Source organism: Delphinus delphis, chromosome 1, assembly GCF_949987515.2.
Source record: "Delphinus delphis chromosome 1, mDelDel1.2, whole genome shotgun sequence".
Taxonomy (NCBI): Eukaryota; Metazoa; Chordata; class Mammalia; order Artiodactyla; family Delphinidae; genus Delphinus; species Delphinus delphis.
In genome coordinates this window covers 53,919,914-53,941,588 of record NC_082683.1, presented here as the reverse complement: position 1 = coordinate 53,941,588, position 21,675 = coordinate 53,919,914, and the positions used below count along the sequence as shown (strand labels likewise).

At 34.4% G+C, this 21,675-nt stretch overlaps 2 protein-coding genes across 3 annotated transcripts in view; one reads left to right on the top strand and one right to left on the bottom strand.

Annotated features, from left to right (window-relative positions):
- EFCAB7 (EF-hand calcium binding domain 7) overlaps positions 1–19,985 on the bottom strand; it is a 50,590-nt gene extending 30,605 nt beyond the window's left edge. Inside the window, exons 1-6 of the mRNA XM_060023170.1 lie at positions 19,932–19,985; positions 17,830–18,017; positions 9,940–10,151; positions 9,214–9,300; positions 8,429–8,624; positions 7,886–8,007 (exon numbers count right to left, since the gene is read on the bottom strand). Coding sequence (XP_059879153.1) covers positions 7,886–8,007; positions 8,429–8,624; positions 9,214–9,300; positions 9,940–10,151; positions 17,830–18,016 — 804 coding nt within the window. The 5' untranslated portion in view covers position 18,017; positions 19,932–19,985. The remainder of the gene's footprint in view (positions 1–7,885; positions 8,008–8,428; positions 8,625–9,213; positions 9,301–9,939; positions 10,152–17,829; positions 18,018–19,931) is intronic.
- Positions 19,986–20,311: 326 nt separating this feature from the next.
- Positions 20,312–21,675, top strand: part of ITGB3BP (integrin subunit beta 3 binding protein) — a 90,358-nt gene continuing 88,994 nt past the window's right edge. For both annotated transcript variants that reach the window (XM_060023158.1, XM_060023149.1), the window contains exon 1: positions 20,312–20,442. In XM_060023158.1, coding sequence (XP_059879141.1) covers positions 20,438–20,442 — 5 coding nt within the window. In that variant the 5' untranslated portion in view covers positions 20,312–20,437. The remainder of the gene's footprint in view (positions 20,443–21,675) is intronic.

Genomic DNA, 21,675 nt, shown 5'->3' with positions numbered 1-21,675 from the left:
ACCAAAAAAAAGAAACCAACTAAAAAATGACCATAGGGCTTGAACAGATATTTCTCCGAAGAAGATACACAGATGGCCAATAAGCATATGAAAAGATGCTCAGCATTATCATTAGAGAAATGCAAATCAGAACCACAATGAGTTACCACCTCATACCCCCTAGGATGTCTATTAAAAAAAAAAACAGATAATAACAAGTGCTGACAAGGACATGGAGAAATTGGAACACTTGTGCATTGCTCATAGGAATGTAAAGTGAAGAAGCCACTGTGGAAAAGGTTTGACAGTTCCTCCCCTAAAATTAAACATAGAATTACCATATGATCTAGCAATTCTACTTCTGGGTACATATCCAAAAGAACTGAAAGCAAAGACTCAAATATATAAAATGTCCATTGACAAATGAATGGATAAACAAAATATGGTATATACCTACAATGGGATATCATTCAGCTTTAAAAAGGAATGAAATTCTGACACATGCTACACATGGATGAACCTTGAGGACATATGCTAAGTGATGTATGCCAAAACAAAAGCAAAAGGACAAATATTGTATGCTTTCACTGATATGAGGTAGCTAGGATGGTTAAATTCAGAGACAGAAAGTAGAACGGCATTTGCCAGGAGCTGAGGGCAGGAGGAAATGAGGAGTTATTGTTTAATGGGTACAGTTTCAAGTGGAGATGATGAAAAAGTTCTGGACATGGATGGTGGTAGTGGTCTTACAACAACACAAATGTATTTAAGGCCACAGACTCATACATTTAAAAATGGTTAAAATGGTAAATTTTATGTTATGTGTATTTTAGCACGATAAAAAAAATTTTGCTAAGCAATATTCAAAATTTCAATTTAGCTGGTTCTTTTATTACCCATTGAGTTTGTATACCATTACTTACTTAACTATTTCTAAAGTGTTGGACATGTAGGTTATCAGTATAGATAATGCTAAAATGAATACTATTTTGTCTAAATGCTTTTCTTCTGATGAATATCCTTTAGAAGAATTTCTAAGCAAGAAGTATGTGGGGACTTCCCTGGTGGTGCAGTGGTTGGGATTCCGCCTGCCAATGCAGGGGACACAGGTTCAAGCCCTGGTCCGGGAAGATCCCACATGCCGTGGAGCAACTAAGTCCATGTGCCACAACTACTGAGCCTGCGCTCTGGAGCCCACGAGCCACAGCTGCTGAGCCCATGTGCCACAACTACTGAGGCCCACATGTCTAGAGCCTGTGCTCCGCAACAGGAGAGACCAGCGCAATGAGAGGCCTGTGCACCCCAGGGAAAAGTAGCCCCCACTTGCCACAACTAGAGGAAGTCCATGTGCAGCAACGAAGACCCAACGCAGCCAAAAATAAATAAAATAAAAATAAACAAACTTTTTAAAAAGTATGTGTATTTTTAAGGCTAATGACATATGTTCATACCGCTTTATAAAAGTGATGCAACTTTACAGTTGTGATAATTTGATAATTTGTTATTACCATAACTTGGTCAGTAGTGTTACCATTAAAAAATTGGTTAGTGGTTGGGGATGCTTTCTTAAGCTAGGTGTGAGTACATAAAATATTCATTATAGTATTCCATATATTTTTGTATATGGTATTGTTAATGATTTTTTACAATAATTTATATTAATGTAATAAAATATAATAAATTAAAATGGTATTGTAATGATTTTTGCATTAATTTCCCTAATTACTAGCAAGGTTGAACATTTCCCCATGTGTTTATAATTTTGTCTCCTTCTGTGTGAACTGCCTATTTATCCCTTATTGTCATAGATCTATTGTGGACTTGGTATTTTTCTTACTTATTTTAATAAGTTATTTTGATTATTTTAGATATTAATCACCTTTGTAAACTTTGTTGCATGTATTTTCTCTATTTCCTTTAATTTTAGTTTTGGTTATTTTTCAATTATGTAAGTTTACCATTTTTATATTCATCTTTTCTTTAGAGATTTCTTCTTAAACTGAATTTTAAGAAATTATCATTATTGCTAAACTATTACTCAAGCTTTTAGTCAGTCATTAGTCACATGCACTGTCACACCTTTGGGGTCTAAAAGATATGTGTATTGGGCTTCCCTGGTGGTGCAGTGGTTGGGAGTCCACCTGCCGATGCAGGGGACACGGGTTCGTGCCCCGGTCCGGGAAGATCCCACATGCCGCGGAGCAGCTGGGCCCGTAAGCCATGCCTGCTGAGCGTGTCCGGACCCTGCGCTCCGCAACGGGAGAGGCCACAATAGTGAGAGGCCCACGTACCGCAAAAAAAAAAAAAAAAAAAAAAAAGATATGTGTACTTTTAATTCTGAGAAATTAAAATGTGACCTTAAATTATAGGAATTCATCTTCACAAGTATATTGCCCATGACAGAAACAAGTCATTATACATGATATTTCAACAACATCCCTATAAGACAATATGGGGTAGATATAAATTAGTCATTTTAATAAACAGACAAATTGAGATACCCATAGATTATATGGGTTCAGAGTTATACAAGGAGTTTGTAGAAATATTAGGTGTAGAGTCTAAGACTTCTGGATCAAAGCTTTACCATTAAATCATGTTTCTAAAAGAAAATATACTCAAGGTACTAAATTCAAAATTTTTATAACACAATGAGGTTCAAAGTTGGGCTTGAGTCAAAAGTTCAACTGTTAATGATGAGTAAGAGTATGTACAGACTTTCATTTAGCCTCCCTGTAAATCTCTTGGATGGGAATGTATTATTGACTAACAACAGATGCTGGCATTATTTCAAAGCCAATTGTCCTGAACATAATCAACATGACCTTGGATGATGATGACTGCCACAGATAAGAAAGGAAAGATACAATCATATGGAATTTTGAGACAGTTTGAACTAAGATTCTGACATCAAACGGAAAACACTTAAACTGTTTTCCTTTCAATCAATTTTTAAAAAATAATTATTTATTTATTTATTTGGTTGCACCAGGTCTCAGTTGCAGCAGGCAGGCTCCTTAGTTGCAGCACGCATGGAATTTAATCTAATATAACTTATGAATATATTTTTTACATTTACCCAACTGGAATGGTAAAAGATACTAGTTTAGAATTACAGAATATTAAAGGTAGAAGTCTAAAAAGCAATTCAGTCAGACTTCTCTTTTGACTGATGAAACTCTGAAAAATAAAATGATATGCTTAATTCACAATCCTCGTTGATTGCAGAACCAGACCTGAACCTAAGTATCCTTACTTTCTCTCCAAACTACCAGCTATATTCAAAATTCTTTTTTTCCCCACATTTAAATATCTGCCATGATTTTTCTAAAGCTAATATTTTTAAAACTTCATGTTTATAAAATTATCATAAGTATGATAACTCATTATCATTCAGAATTATACATATACTGAAGTGTTAAGATAAACATAATTATTTGGTTTTCTTACTAAAAAAATGTAGATTTTAGTATCTAAAAAATTTCTTAAATTTGTATTGGAACCATGGGTATAGCAGCCTCCTACTCTCCGGTTAAAAAATGTTTAAATGAAACTAAAAAACAATGCATTTTGCCTGGTACACATAGTGAAAAGTACTTGTGGCATTTGGGAAACTCAAAAATGGAAGAGTTTCTCCATGTGCTTATGGTATCTCTGGATGATAGGAGATGCTTTATAAAATTTAGCTGGGGAGCGAATTAAGTATTTTTATTAGACGTCTTTCCTAAGTTCCAATTTTAGAAAAGGTACAGGTAGAAGGGAATTTACAAGTTTCTTTGAAAGACAATCACTCTGAATACAACACATGGTTAATAAGGCTGGAAAATGGTAAGAAAACAGCTATTATTAAATAGAAGAAAACCTATATATTATATATATCAACCAAACTTCAATGTGATAATCAGTTTACTTTGAATATTAAATAACACCACTAGGAGAATTTGTAGCTCTCTTGTTTGAAAGGAAGAATTCAAATTCTTAAGATCTGTCAGAGTTATTAAACACACAATGCTTATTCAACCCCAAATTTACTTTAAAACAAATAGACTTTCAATCACACAGAGCTTTTTCTCTAGGACCTAGACTAAAATGTTATGAATTAAAAGGAAAAAAGTACTGACAAATTGGCTGGCTCATTCAAATAAATCAACTTGAAAGGATTATAGATTAAGTTGACAGTTTGAGTATTATGAGAAAAATGGAAGAAGGTTGAGTTTTTTAAAAATTCTTAGAATGATAGAGTAAGAAATTCCATGTATGATATAATTTTTGACAATATAAAGCAGAAATAAAATAGTAGCTTGTAATTCTTATATAGGGCATAAGGTGGTGCTATATTCTACCAATTCAAGTAAATTCATATAAAAGGAAAAAACTGTTAATTCATTTGTCATATACAAATATTATTTATTTTCATTCACAATGCATAAGGAAATGCTTAAAAGCATAAATTAAAAATAGTAAAGTTGAAAATTCTAGCTCTCAAAACTTAAATATATCAGTAAAGTTACATTTTTCTTGGAACACTGTAGAGAACATGATTTGTTTGACACACAATTCTGTATTATTAAAGTTTTAGGTGAGGTAGAATTATTAAGCAGTAGATCTGCCATAGACTTAGTCAAAGGAGGAACTTCTATGTCATCATTATCATCATCATCATCACGTTGTTTTCTATAAAGATACCGTATGTCACGCTATTAGAAGGCTATTTACTTTTTGTTAAGTAGGTAAACAGACTGCTATTGAACTTTTTGTTATTAAAGAATTATAAACTGTACATACTTAAAAACAGGAGGTAAAATAGATGATTTATAAGGGGAAAATTTGATATAGATTGCTCACCTAATTGACAATTTGAATTGATCAACATTTTGAAAATGAGAGACTTTTATAAGAAAATTACTATTTGGAGCCTTCACAAAAATTAAGTTAGACAACCATCTCAAGTCTAAAATGTTTATATTTGTATTGTTTTACATATATAGACATATATAACCTACATGTTACACAACATATTCACATATAACACATATGTTGTATTATATATATGTTACACAACACATATATATGTAAAATATATGTAGACATACTCTAACTAGGAATCTGGATATAGTATTGCATCTCTGGAGCTTACAACTCATGGCTTTCTCTAATTTTAGTCATGACTGGCAACTGAAGCTATATTTCTCTCAAAGAAAAATTTCTGACACTCCTTGTACATTATGAAACCTAAGTAAATAGAGAAAATTCAGGATTAAAAAAAGAATAGTGATACAGTACCTACATATGGTATACAGAAAGTAACACATGTATAATCCCTGTGAAGGTCGTACTTTCCTCTCATAATTCAGGTCTTTTACCATTTGTATAGATTTATGATTTAAAATCTGGCTTATGTGTACCCCATTACAATAATTTTCTAATTTCTGAAAAGACCTTTCTTTTCTGTCCCAATTCCATACTTCTCCACTCCACATGAAACTGAGGTACCCAAACTTGTTTAAAATAGATATAAAGTATTTGAAGAAAATTAATTTAATAATTCTTTTAGTAACTTATTCTATCAATCTCAATTAAAACAAATTATACAATAATTGTATTCCTAACCAAATACTTCTTAGAGTTGTTGTGAAACTTAAGAAATATATAAAATTTAAGAAATTTTAAAAAATAACTTCAAGGTAAAATGCAAACAAAGAACTGAACCCTGCTGAATAGCAAAAGGATCACAGATTTTTAAAAAAAATCATTTCAGCTCATCTAAGAAATATCAGCGAGTACAAACAGTGGGCAATATCAAGATCAGAAAAAGGACATAAAAAGGTAAGTAATACGAAAGCTATGAAGTATTTCTAAAAGACGTTAAATTTTATATGAAAGTCACAGAATTTACGAGTTGACAGTACACCATCTTCTTTTAATCGTTAAATTCTCCTACTATCTTTTACCTAATTCCTAATTATCATCAGTACCTTTCCTTGCTCTTGATGTCTTAGATGCAAAACTTTAGTCTTTTGTTATACAATCACTATGGCCTACAGATTAATTTTGGTGTTGTCTATTAGAGTTGTCCCTTCCTTACTATGTTCAGGTACTACCCTTGGCCTAGCTGTACTTACTTTATATCTGAATAACTCTATCAGCCTCTCTATAGTCTCCCTAATTTGAAGTCTCCATATACAATATACAACAGTATAATAACTTTTCTTAAACTATACTTTCATCATGTTATTCCCACATAAAGATCTACAGTAATTTCTTAGTTCCATAATAATATTAATAACAATATTATTTATTAAAGTAAAACTATGTCCCTGGCATTGTGCTAAATTATTTATATATGTTAGATGATTTAAATCTTTCAAAAACACACTAAATATAATTATTCCCAATTTATAGATAAGGAAACTAAAACTCAGAGGGGCTGCTGACTAACTTACCAAAGGTCACACAGTTATTAAGTGATAAAGCTAAAAGTTAAACACAGGTCTGTCTATTCAAAGGTTTTAATCAGCACCTTAGAACAGTGCTTTGCACAAAGTAGTCATTCAATAAATATTTGTTGGTGTGGGAATTCCCTGGTGGTCCAGTGGTTAGGACTTCACGTTTTCACTGCTGAGGGCCCGAGTTCAATTCCTGGTCGGGGAACTAAGATCCCACAAGCCACACTGCTTGGTGCGGCCTAAATAAATAAATAAATATTTGTTGAATAAATGAAATGCTATACTAACTTGGTATATTGTTAATAATGAAATGAAAATTTTTATTTTTTTAATTCAGGGCCCATTACACTAAGCAAAATAGCTCGCATATGTTACCTTTTTAATGAATATTTGTTGAGCTGAACTAAATTAAAGGAACTGTACTGGTATGTACCCAATTAATAAGAGCATGAAACAGAGAAAAAGTTTTATTATGGCTTTAATATAACCCATATTAATATTCATTTATATTTTATAAAATTATATTTATTTACACTTTTGAATCGGGTAAGCAACAATTATTTAAGTTGATTTTATTAGTTAGCATTTAATTTAGTTGCAAAATACAGAAAGTTTCCACTGGTGGAAAATAATATTGTTGGAACACTAAATATTGTGTGTGAACATGTTGGACATGCACACCAAATTGCTTAGGGTGTATAGATTCCTAAACAGTCTGAACAAAATTCCTTGGAGATAATGTTTTAAAATTTTAATATAGAACAAATGTCACTGTCTAGCAATTTAAAGATATAAGGGACTTCAGAGTTCAATATCAAATACAGAGTTGTTATTTGAAACAAAAATGTAGCTCTTGAGAAAAATCAGTTCAGTTTTCTAACAGCAGTTATAGTATGTGGTCATAACCATTTTTCCCCCTAGGTACACATTTTTAATGTATCCTAGCAGTTTCCAGTTGATGTTTTATATGTCTGTAGCTATTATTTTCTGTTGAAAGAAAACTAGTAAAGGTTGAGTCTAGAAAGGGAAAACAAAGGAAGATCAATATTAACACTCTACAAATATTGACTTAGCAAAGTGACTTTGTTGTCTTTCTCTCAAAGGAACTGATATTGAATGAATGATTTATTTATAAGAAACACCTATGAAAAGTATTTGTTAAACAAAACCAAAAAATTGCTTGGCAAAGTACATAATTGCATAATCTATTCATCAAGTTCAAAAACTGAAGAGTCATCATTTTTAAACTGAAGACCATTTAATAATATTCTTATCCATCATTTTCACTTTAAATTTATTAAAACTGGCTTATAGGTAGAAATGCTACAATCCACAGAAAACCTCAAAGAATTACTTCATAAACTTTACTTGTTCTCTGTAAACACCAAAAAGTTATTAATAAACTTAATGTCAAATTTGTTTTCAGAAAAGGTCATACCTATTCATTTAAAATACTATACCTTTATTGAGTTTGGCTCAGTTAACTTTGAGTTTTGCTTACTACTAGCACCCATGGTAATTGTGAAAGAAACAGATGTTCTGAACTCTCTAGTTGTTGTCAGTGAAGAACTCCTGGTGTCTCCTGTAACAAGTAATAGTTATTCAGTCTCACATTATGAAAAGCTGTCAATAAGAAGTCTGTTTCTGAACACAGTGTAGTATGAAAGGACTATGTATTAATTTCATTCTCTTTGTTCTTCCTATTGAAATAAACTCAAAAGTTTTATATTTATCAGACTTTAATGGCTCCTAATTTCTGATCTACTAATAAGATTCTTTATTTCAATCTGTCATCTTTTAGCCTGAAATTTTACTTTTAATAAAATATAATGAGCAAAGCCAAGTCAAGTTCCATAATAAAATTTTACTTCAATAGATTTTTATAGCTAAGTGAGTCTAGAAACAGTAGCTAACAAAAGTTTGTTTTATCACTGATAAGCTAAGATGGAAAGAAAAATTTATCTGAATATGATCCTTAATTCTTGAACAAGAAAGGTAAATACCTTTATTTGAGAATGATTCCTGATCAGTTTTTCTTATGATGTTGGGTGATGGTTTTGGTACTGGTGATGGGTCCCTTTCAGGGGACCCTTCCATGTGGCTTCCAAACTGTTGACGCCTCAGTTTACTGTCAACCTCCAATTTTTCTAGCGTGGTTTTGAGACATTGTTCATTGGTTGTCATATATAATTTACAAAACTATAGGAAACAAGTACTCCAGTGGGTAAAACATTCAATCATACATTTGGGAGGAGAAAGAAAATGCACATTAGTAGGCAAGGGATAGACTGATAGATGAAATATATTTCCTATTGAACTAGGTTACTCATTTTATTTTCTTGAATCAGATTGACCACCCTCAAGTGACCTAGTGAAATGCAGCCATGATTCAATAAGGAGGCCATACCCTGAGTGAAAATAAAATGTTACACAAAGAAAGGTGATTTATTATTATTTTTTTACAAGACATGTGTAGACTTGTGTTTGTTCTAAATAATTTTTATGATTCTTCCACTCCAGAAGAGGCATATTCAAAGAGGAGTGTGTGTGTGTGTGTGTGTGTGTGTGTGTGTGTGTGTGTATGTGTGAGCACATGCATGTATTTTAACTTGGTTACATTATTTTTCAGGTAGTCATTCAGATTACAATTGTGGGACTGGAGAGATTAAATTTCAAGTACAATTAGTACTTAATATATAAATATATCATTGTCAATATTTAAAAGATGTGTGCGTTTAAAAATACTTCTATACAGTAAACAAATTTACATCAGTATGAGCTTATGTACCTTGATGTAGTCAAATTTGCCATCAGCATTTACGTCAGCCAAATTTATTATGGCATTTACCTCTTCTCGAGTCATCTTCTCACCTCTCTGGAAAAAAAAGATTTATTTTAAAGCAACATGTCTATCACTTTGTTATGCACGGGGAGAGTGGAAATTAATTTTAATCTTTTCTACAAGTAAATTTGAATATATGATTTCATTAAAAATCTCAGAATGAGTATTATGTCAAGCAAAAATGAACCTATTATATGAAATAAAATTTCACAATTTTCACAATTAAATTGTATAAAAGTGTGTTGAATTTCAGTTTACTAAATTTCAACAATATATATCATAGATTCAGTAATAACTACTATTAAATTCAGAGTAACAATACTTTCTCATGCTGTACCAAGAAACAGAATGGTTTCTGAATCTCATTTATACTTTAGTTCTCTTTTACTTATCACATATGAACCTATCACTGATTTACAAAGAGTTCTGGCAGGAAAGAATTGCAAAGGAGCACAAGAGGATTACAACACAGGCTCAATTTTATACTTTATCTTTTATTTATAAAGCACCTTTCATCCAGAAGGATCCTTAAGTACTTTACAAACAACATATATGTGATTCATTTCACTGCCAGTGAAATAGTTATTTCTGATGTGGACTTTGGTAGCCAAAGCTCGATTCCAAGTTGTTCTGCAAAACATGCATATTACAAAACTGTTTCACAGATCTTACCTTTGTTAGAAGTTTATAAAGATCAGTGTGTAAAATAGAGCCATCATCATTTACATCTAATTGCTTAAATGATTTTAGCAATTCTGCTTTTGAAGTAGGTTTTTCCTTTCTTAAAATTAAACAAAAATCATCAAAATTCAGTTTGGCAGTTTGAGGAGTCCAATACTTATTAATGGTCTTTTGGGATGGATTTCTTCCTGCATGCTGAAGAGCTGCCCAATAAAACAAGTATTATTTGTTACAGTAACATTTGGAATTGGTATTTAAGTGCATTTTAAAAAAAATCATTATGTACTACAATATTATACGAAAGTACACACATACCAATACATTACCTTTGATGTTGATAATCTAGTGCTATCAATGTATGCCTAACTTTCAAAAATGACAATATACATATATGTTACCAGCTAAAGATTCTCAAATATATTAAAATGCCAGAATTAAATAGATTTTTCCTATTCTGAGAGTTGGTTCTCAACTTACATAGTTTAATTAACTGACAATATCTGAGTTACTTCATAAGAGTGCCTGGAGGAAAAAAAAGATCTAATAACAACCATTCACTTAATTGTTTTGAGGACATAGGGATAAAAAAAAGCATAAATTATTACTTTTTCTGGCTCAACAAATATCTTAATGAAATGAGTAAATCATTAGTTTGAGAATATCACTGACAACAAGTCATGATATTTAAAATGTTCATCACTGCCAGCTATTAGTTTCAAGAACATGAATCATGTCCCAAATGTCAAATACATGCACAAAATGTATCCCACTTGCAGTTACAGCCCTGCTAAAAATCAAGAATGTCAACAAACTTTGAGAGAACTCTATTATAGAGATGCAATGCTCAAATTACTTTTCATTTTTAACCAGAACATTTAAAAATAGTCCTATAACCAGTTATTTATAAGACATTCCTATTTTAAAAGCTATGCCCTTATAACTATGAGAAGCAAAGAATTACAATGTGAGAAAGGCTTTGTATATTTGCAGGTCATATCACACTAAAATATAATGGTTTTAAACAATTGTAGATATTCTGTACAGTTGAATAGGAGTAACTTGGTAATTTGCAAATAGACTAATCTCTTCATATTAAGGCTTTAATATCTTAACACTATCTAAAATGATGCAATAGTAAGTTTCCTAAGCACCACAGACAAAATTAACAGAATTTTAAAAGGTGTAACTGTCCTGAATTATACTACAAACTTCTATTATAAAACTTTATGTTGGATATTTCCAACTATCTTAGGTGAGATTTCACAAGATCTATGCATTGTCAATCACCATTAAAAACTGATAATCTAGATATTCTACAATTTAATGTAATAAGGAATAATATATAAAAAACAATTTAACTAAAGAAATATCCTCAAGGAAATAGAAACCAGATCAAGGCAATAAAATGCAGACATTTGTGAGTCCATTATATTGAACATTCATTGTACACAAGAATAATATGAGGTGACTTTTTATTTTTAAAGATATAAGCTTCTTGGTTCCTAAGAAGTTTTATAATCTAAATAGTAAGTCCACACCTTAAGTGTAAAGTTGCTACTGGTGGTCAAGATTTATGGTTAATAACATATTAGAAGTTAACTGACTAAGATGAATGTTCCCATCTTCCACATTATGCCAGTGCATTGTACCTAGATAACATAAACTTTGGCAAAGAAACAGAAACAAGATCATCAACTAGAGGTGACTCTCAGAGTTACCAAAAGTTACAGCTATAGCAATTGCCATCTTCCATTCACCTAGAAAGCCTTTGTGGAAATTTGTAACAGTGGAGATAACATGGCTTCTTAAATTTCCACACATTTATTTTGGAAGTAAACAAAAGCCCTAATTACCATGTTGCCCAGGAATAAAAGATAAGTACTCTGCCTAGTGTATAAGTGGACAATTCCTTAATTCATCTATCAAGATAATCACAAAAAGGGCATATGTGTTTTAGGATTCCATTCCCAGTCAGCCTCCTCCCTTTAAAATCTGGGAATACAAGTAGGACCTAAATGAAGTTGTGATTTAAAGTCAAAAGTCCATGTGAAAAAAATGGTATTTTCTGTCCAGCTCTGGAAAAACAGATATGTAACTCTTTCCCACAAGTGGCAGCTCAAATGCTTGTTGCTATCTTCAATAACAAAATTTTTTAAACTATTTTTTAAATTACTGTTGTCTAAAAGAACAACTTTCTCAGAATAAAATTATTTTCCCCAAAACATGGTATTAACTAAACATTCCCATATCTAAGAAATAGGTACAATACTAACCAAACTTTAATCTTTAGTTTTAGAATTAGTTGGAGCCCATTATTAAGTCCAATAACAGTGAAAACACAATGTAATTGTAGATGTTTAAAGGTTTACACCAAAATACTGATCTTCTGCCAGGGTTTACTTTAAGCTTTGACATGAGTTTATAATACCTGTATTATTTGTAAGCTGGGAAAAAAAGGAACTCTAAAGTTCTCTTTGACTTTCCATTTCCAAATAAGCTAAAGTACTGCTTTATCCTATTTCAAAATGGAATGTCAAAGCACATGTATGTGCATAAGTGGCAGAAGGTTATAGATGAAAGGCATAAAAGTTTAAGAAAGAGAATCACTGGTTCACACAACCAGTTTTTTAAAATCTAGATTATCTGAAATCAATCATTACAATTTTACAAAGAATATTCCACCATAAAATCAAAAGTTGAAGAGATGAACACTGCATTATTGTCTTCCCAGATAATTCTATACGACTGATAACACCTTAGTAATACATACTCATTGATTTAAACTAAATGCCATAGTAGCAGAAAACATGTTAAACTTTTACACTTAGTAGATTCATGATCTCAACCAATATCCAAAAGAATAGAGAGAAAAAACTAAAATTATAGTTTATAATAAAATATAAATTTTAATCTTTTCAATTTTTATATTTCCCAAAATGGGTTTCCTCAAATAGATATCTTATTGCATACAAATCCAAGACACTGTTGCAAGAATATGTCAGATTTTTTATTTCAGGAAACTGCTTCTAAAGTTGGCAAAAAAACTCAGTTTTTCTACTCATAAAGTTATTAGCCTTGATGAAACCGACATGAGTATAGTATTATCTGGTATTGTTGTTTCCCACTTTCTTAAGACTAAAGACCTCTAAGTCATTTGACACACCTAGTAAGGACCAAATTCACTGGTTTGGGGGATATTTGCACCAGAAGGTTTAAAATATAATGGAAAACACAACCATACAAAATCTATGGGATGCAGAAAAAGCAGTTATTAGAGTAAAGTTCATAGCGATACAGGCCTTCCTCAAAAAAAAAAGAAAAATCTCAAATAAACAACCTAAACTACCACTTAAAAGGATTAGAAAAAGAACAAACAAAACCTAAAGTCAGCAGAGGAAGGAAGGAAGAAAGATCAGACAGGAAATAAATAAAACAGAGCTTAAAAAAAAAACAATAGAAAAAGTCGATAAAACCAAAAGCTGGTTTTTGAAAGGATAAACAAGACTGACAAACCTCTGGCCAGGCTCACCAAGAAGAGAGAACACAAATAAACAAAGTAAGAAATGAAAAAGGAGACATAAGAACTGATGCCACAGAAAAACAAAAATACCACACGGGAATAGTATGAAAAATCATATGCCAACAAATTTGACAACCTAGAAGAAATGGACAAGTTTCTAGAAACATACAGCCCACCAAAATTAAATCAAGAAGAAATAGATAATTTGAACAGATGGATCACTAGAACTGAAATAGAATCTGTAATTTAAAAACTCCCTACCAACAAAAGTCCAGGACCAGATGGTTTCACAGGCAAATTCTACCAAACATACAAAGAAGAACTTATACTGATCCTTCTCAAACTCTTTCAAAACGTTGAAGAGGAGGAAACACTCCCAAGGTCATTAAATGAAGCCACCATCACCCTGATACCAAAACCAGACAAAGACACCACGAAATAAGAAAATTGCAGGCCAATACCTTTGATGAATATAGATGCAAAAATTCTCAACAAAATATTAGCAAACCAAATCCAACAATGCATAAAAAAGATCATACACCACAACCAAGTGGGATTCATCCCAAGTTCACAAGGATGGCTCAACATATGCAAATCAATCAATTTTGTTTATGATACACCACATAAACAAAAGAAAACTCAAAAACCACATCATCATCTCAATAGATGCAAAAAAAGCACTTGACAAAATCCAACATCCATTCATGATAAAAACTCTTACCAAAGTGGGTATAGAGGGAACATATCTCAAAATAGTAAAAGCTATATATGACAAACCCACAGCCAACATAATACTCAATGGTGAAAAATTAAAAGGCTTTCTGCTAAAATCTGGAACAAGACAAGGATGCCCACTCTCACAATTTCTCTCAACATAGTATTGGGAGTCCTAGCCACAGCAATCAGACAAGAAAAAGAAACAAAAGGTATCCAAGTTGGAAGGGAAGAGGTAAAATTGTCATTATACGCAGATGATATGACACTATAGACAGAACACCCTAAAGACTCCACACAAAAACTACTAGAACTGATAAACAAATTCAGCAAGATAGCAGGATACAAGTTTAACATACAGAAACTGGTTGCATTTCTTTACACCAACAATGAAATATCAGAAAGGGAATGTAAAAAACAATACCTTTTAAAATCACAACTCAAAAAATAAAATATTAGGAATAAACCTCACCAAGGAGGTGAAAGATTTATATGTGATAAGTATAAAGCATTAATGAAGGAAATTGAAGATGATTCAAAGAAATGGAAGATATCCCATGCTCTCAGATTGCAAGAATTAACATTGTTAAAATGGCTATACTACCCAAAGCAATCTACAGATTTAATGTGATCCCTATCAAATTCCCATGACCTTTTCCACAGAACTAGAAAAAATAATCCTAAAATTCATATGGAACCATAAAAGACCCAGAATTGCCAAAGCAATGCTGAAGAAAAAAAACAAAGCAGGAGACATAGCCATCCCAGACCTCAGACAGAATACAAAGCTACAGTAATCAAAACAGTGTGGTACTGGTACAGAAACAGACATATGGACCAATGGAACAGAATGGAGAGCCCAAAAATAAACCCACACACCTATGGTCAATGAATCTTTGGCAAAGGAGGCAAGAATACACAATAGGAAAAAGATAGTCTCTTCAGCAAGTGGTGCTGGGAAAGTTGGACAGCTGCATGTAAATCAATGAAGTTAACACACCCTCTCACCATACACAAAAATAAACTCAAAATGGCTTAAAGACTTAAACATAAGACATGACTCCATAAAACTCCTAGAAGAGAACACAGGCAAAACATTCTCTGACATAAATTGTACCAATGTTTCCTTAGGTCAGTCTCACAAGGCAATAGAAATAAAAACAAAAATAAACAAATGGGACCTAATCAAATTTACAAGCTTTTGCACAGCAAAGGAAACCACAAACAAAATGAAAAGACAACTCACAGAATAGGAGAAAATATTTGCAAATGATGCGACTGACAAGGGCTTAATTTCCAAAATATACAAACAGCTCATACAACTCAACAACGAAAAAACAAACCACCCAGGCTTCCCTGGTGGCGCAGTGGTTGAGAGTCCGCCTGCCGATGCAGGGGACACAGGTTCGTGACCCAGTCCAGGAAGATCCCACATGCCACTGATCAGCTGGGCCCGTGAGCCATGGCTGCTGAGCCTGCGCGTCCAGAGCCTGTGCTCCGCAACGGGAGAGGCCACAACAGTGAGAGGCCCTTGTACCGCAAAACAAAACAAAACAAAACAAACCACCCAATTGAGAAATGGGAAGAAGACCTAAAGAGACATTTCTACAAAGAAGAAATGGCCAATAGGCACATGAAAATGGCCTATAGGCACATGAAAAGATGCTTCACATCACTAATTATTAGAGAACTTCAAATCAAAACTACAATGAGGTACCACCTCAGGCTGGTCAGAATGGCCATCATTAAACAAATAATAAATGTTGGAGAGGGTGTGGAGAAAAGGGAACCCTCCTACACTGTTGGTGGCAGTGTAAAGTCTGTGCAGCCACTGTGGAAAACAGTATGGAGGTTCCTCAGAGAACTAAAAATAGGGCTTCCCTGGTGGTGCAGTGGTTAAGAATCAACCTGCCAATGCACGAAACATGGGTTCAAGCCCTGGTCCAGGAAGATCCCACATGCCACAGAGCAACTAAGCCCGTGCGCCTAACTACTGGGCCTGTGCTCTAGAGCCTGCAAGCCACAACTACTGAGCCCACGTGCCACAACTACTGAAGCCTGCGCACCTAGAGCCCATACTCCGCAACAAGAGAAGCCACTGCAATGAGATGCACGCACAGTGCAACGAAAAGTAGCTCCCACTCACTGCAACCAGACAAAGCCTGTGTGCAGCAACAAAGACCCAACGCAGACAAAAATAAATAAATAAAATAAATAAATTTATTTTAAAAAAAGAAAACTGGGCTTCCCTGGTGGTGCAGTGGTTGAGAGTCCGCCTGCCGATGCAGGGGACCCGGGTTCGTGCCCCGGTCCGGGAGGATCCCACCTGCCGTGAAGCGGCTGGGCCCGTGAGCCATGGCCACTGAGCCTGTGCATCCGGAGCCTGTGCTCTGCAACAGGAGAGGCCACAACAGTGAGAGGCCCACGTACAGTCAAAAAAAAAAAAAAAAAAGAAAACTAAAAATAGAATTACCATGTGATCCAGTAATCCCACTTCTGGGCATATATCTAGACAAAAACTATAATTCAAAAAGATACATGCACGCCTATGTTCATAGCAGCACTATTCACAGCAGCCAAGATATGAAACAACCTAAATGTTCATCGAAAGATGAATGGATAAAGAAGATGTGGTACATATAAACAATGGAATACTACTCAACCATAAAAAGAACAAAATAATGCCATTTGCAGCAACATGGATGCAACTAGAGATTATCATACTAAATGAGAAAGACAAATATATTATATCACTTATATATCATTATATGAATCTAAAATATGATACAAATGAACCTACTTATGAAACAGAAACAGAATCACAGACATAGAGAATAGACTGGTGCTTGCTAAGGGGGAGGAGGGTGGGAGAGGGTTGGATTGGGAGTTTGAGATTAGCAGTTGCAAACTGGTATATATAGAATAGATAGACAACAAGGTCCTACTGTATAGGGCAGGGAACTATATTCAATATCCTGTGATAAACCATAATGGAAAAGAATATGAAAAAGAATGTACATATATAACTGAGTCACTTAGCTGTACAGCAGTAATAAACACAACATTGTAATTCAACTCTACCTCAATAAAAAATAAAATAAAAAAAATAATGGAAAAAAGCAAAAAAAGATCAACTCTCTCGAGCCCTCACCCCTAAAGAACAGGACAAAACCCAAAATTCTTAATTTTCTTTTAAAGTTTCACTTATTTTCTAATACTACTCTTTTATAATCATTCAACCATATATATATACATATTCCCTTTACATTTTCCCCAGTGTAGGTCAAATTCAGACTAGTAATTCAGTTGCCAGAAGTGTTTTAATTCTATCATTATAAATCTTAAAGTACCAACATAAGAATTTATGAATCTTAAAGTACCAAGATAAGAATTTTAAAAATAATTTTAAGCAAGTAATTGATGGAAGCTTTAAAAATACTAATCTAGTCTATTTGAACACTGAAAGTTTTATTTTGAACCTCTTAGACTATGTAGCTATATAAAATGGCACAATAGCATAAGGTAGTTCCACTGCTCAAGCTTAACTAAGAAATTGGAATGATTCAACAATGTAATTCTAATTGCAGTCTTTCTGATCTATTAACTTTCAACAAATAAGGCAAGCTACTTAAGTTAAAAAAAATTACCTAAGCAAAGTTGATCTTTAGAAATAATGTTATCTAAGCTGCTTTTGAAAACAGTTAAGTAGGCAGCTCTACAATTCATATAAAATATCTCCTCTTCAGTTAGTGGAAATTTCTTTGATCGAGGACTCTCTGAAAGCGTTGATTTCTGACTGGAGAAAGCTGCATCACTTCCTGGACTGATGGCCATTCTATTAGAAAATAATTTAAAATTTTATTTTAGTCAGTGTTAATCCTAAAATTCAAGTGTCACTTTACCTTTCAAACTGGGGCGAGGGGGAATCAAGACATCAAGGTTTTTATATGTGGAAAAAAGATGTACATTATAATATGCATACAGTTATATTATCATATGTTAAGCTAGAATAAGCCTTTGGCAGTTGCTTTCTAAATATATATATAAGAGAGCCAAAAGAACAAAGCCAAAACAAAGGTGTAACATAAATACAAAAGAAGAATCACAGGGCAAAGGAAAAGCATTCATCTATTTTCTCAAAATTAGAGGACAGTCAGTTAAGACTCTTCATAGGATTGTAATGAGGATTAAGTAAATTAACACATGTGAAGCATATAGAACAGTGCCTGGCACATAATAAGTGCTAAATAAACTGTAGATAGAGTGAATCGCCACCATAATGAGAATTTGACTATAATGTGATTGGCAGTTGGCATCCATCTCCACAGCAGCATCAACCAGGTCATTTCACTAACATCTCAGTAATTCAGCCCCACATTTTAAATGACTGAATTTAAAAAATCCAGTCATTTATAGCATTATCCTGAGGTTTTACTGTGTTCCATTACTACCAATAATAATGTTAATAATAATAATTTGGGGGGTTTATATAGCACCTCTGCTCATAAGAGCTTAAAAAACTGTCATACATCTTGATTTATACCTACTACAGTGGTCAGATATTTTTTGCCCATTTTACAGATAAGGAAATTGAGAGACAGAGAGTCATCCAGCTAATAGTAAGTAGCAAAAGGCAGCAAATTTCGATAACAGTTTCTTCGTTTTTTAATGTGAATGAAGGCTTCTTGTACAACAGTTACTATGAGGCCCTAAATTGTGCTGGAGGTCTAACAGCTTCCAACATTATTTTACCCAGCTCTGATTTCCAAAAATACATTCCAACCTAATAAATTGAATATTTCAAGTTTAACAATAAGACGACACAGGTAGGGTCCCCTTCAGGACTCATTGGATTCTTACTCAGGAGGCCTAAATCACTTGCACCTTCTTGAATTATATAGGTCTTTTACACTTGGTAAAGATAGATAATAATCGCTTATCATGGATGAAGTACCCTATTTATAATACACAGACGGCCTGCCTGACACTTTCATCTTACACCACATTTAGAAGGACCCCGAAGGGATGTGGTGTCACAGTCTGGTTACTGCAAATTGGTATCACTATAATTAAGCATCACAGTTTTAAACACATACGCATGCACACATCTCCTCACAAATGTGAAAGAAAACTGTTCCAATAAGTAAGGGAGAATGAACGTTCGTTTTGCAGCCAGCAATTTAAAAATGTAAATATTTTTTTTAAGAGTGTCCTCAAATGCTCTTTCCAAATAAGGTGACTCCCTCACGTGGAAATCCCATGGTTGAAATGTTCCAGAATGCTATTTTTTCCCTCTCTGTAACGAGAGACTAAACTGAAGCTTAAATATATAATTAAATATATAATTGCGCCCCTCAGGCTTGGAAACCTCCTGCATCTAAAACTCCAGCCCAAGACCAAGACAAGGGCCTAGAGAGTACATTGCAGCGAACCGCTCCATAAATAAGCAGTCGCACAATAGCAAGAAAAATAAACTGTTTACAAGCACCTAAGGCTTCTAAAGGGCCAAGGGAAAACAGCCATCCAGTCACCGTCCCTACATAGTAAAATACCTTCACAGCTGATCTCCGGCAACATCTATTTTTTTGTATTCCTCTGGGAATAAAACTGCATTTATATTTACATTTTTAAGTACAGACATGGAGCAAGTGTACGTATGACAGAGAGATAAAAGATGCAGGTGGCGAAAGGGAAGCCGAACAGTGACGAACGGAGCGGGCGAAGAGACAGACAGCGAGCTGCTTGCTACCTAACTGCAGGTCACAAACGAGGAAGCGCAGCCAATTCTCCTCACGGATTCCGCAACCCTCTCACAGCGGCCGGAAGGTCCTTGGCCTTCTTTTAATTACCATGGCAACTGCACCTCTCCGCTACCGGAAACAAGATACGGAGTACCTACCCAAATGGTCCGGCTAGAAACCTAGGGATAGTTACTCCAGAGCTAACGGAGATGGCTCTGCCTCTCATCTATCGGGGGCCTTCTGGTCAGAGTCGTGAGAGAGTGTCCTGCATTGCCCTGGCAGGGCTGAGAGCTGTCCTGGGCGTAGACTCTCCTCCCCCCTTCCCGGCATACACTGGGATCCCTTGTAGCTGGGGGAGTGTTTCCGGCGGGCCGCGTGGAGTGTGGCACAGCGTCGAGTGACCGTTCGCCCGCGCTTTTCAGGCTTCAGTGTTTCTCTCCGAAGGTTCTCTGTTTTCGTAAGAGGTTGCTCAGTGGTTTTATCCAGCGACAGGGGTGCGTCCCTGAATGTCGAAATGCCGTAAGTATCTCCTCCCCGGGTGTTGCTGTGTTTGGGCCCCTCTGTGAGCAAGAAGAATAGATATTATGTAGCCCAATAACCTTTTCTCTTTTCCTAGTTTTTGTACTTTTTCTTTATCTTTTCCTCCGACAGTTCCTAGTGCTTGGTTCCCTCAACCTACGTCTGCTTCCCTTCCAGCCTTACTTATCCAGTAGTATTTCTCCACTTTAATTCTGATTCCACAAGGCTTCTGACAGATTTTATAGGCTGTGAGTTATATTTAGTGATGTATTGCTTGAAATAATTTCAAATATGGTTAACATACCGAGAATAGGACAGGGTAGACTGCATCACGCCGTATAATTTGATAAAGCCATTTAATGCCTAGATTAGTGTCGTGAGCTCATATAAACTTGTGGCAGAACTCATGGACCGGGTCCCAAGAGACCTGAACTCCAGCTCTCAAATGAGGCAGCATAGCCCATTCTGTAAAGAGCTATCCAACGTTGAGCGAATCGCTTAATTACCTCCGGGCTTCAGTTTTCTTGCTTATCACTGCCCAATAGAGACTTTTTTTTTTTTAAGCTCTGTAAAGAACTTTTTCTTTGGGGTGGGGGTGGGGATAATATATAACACATGAAATTCTCTGGCTGCCTCTTGTCCCCAGGCTGATTTAGGTACCCTCTCTTGCGTGCTTCTAGAGTAACTTATTTCTCCGTTACATTCAGGTTTGAGCAAATGCAAAGTAACACAGGGTGGGAGGAGGGACATCTGTATCAAATAGGAACTGACATGAAAGTGGAAAGATTTGCAGAAATAATAACCTACATTTGTTGAATGTTTAATTATGATTTGGGTACTGTGTTTAGCAATTTCCCTACATTTTCTCATTGAATCCTAAAAAGGACCTTGGGAGGTAGGCGCTGCTGTTATCTCTACTTTCCAGATTAGGGAACTCAGCACCTAATAACCTGTCCTACACATAGGTATCAATAAATATATGTTTCACTTATACCCTTAAAAGGTATGGATTATTAAAGAGGTTTTCCTTTCCCCAAAATGAAGCTAAAAGACTTGCCTCACTACTCTTGCACTAGAAAAATAACCCAGTTAGCACTTATACAAAGCTGTGAGGAAAGTGTAACAAAGTCCCTGCCAAATAGGAATACAATGGAAACTCATGTGTGTTTGCTTAACAAGTAGTGATACTTTCTGAACTATGCTCCTGTTCTGCTGTAGATAGTAGGGAACCCA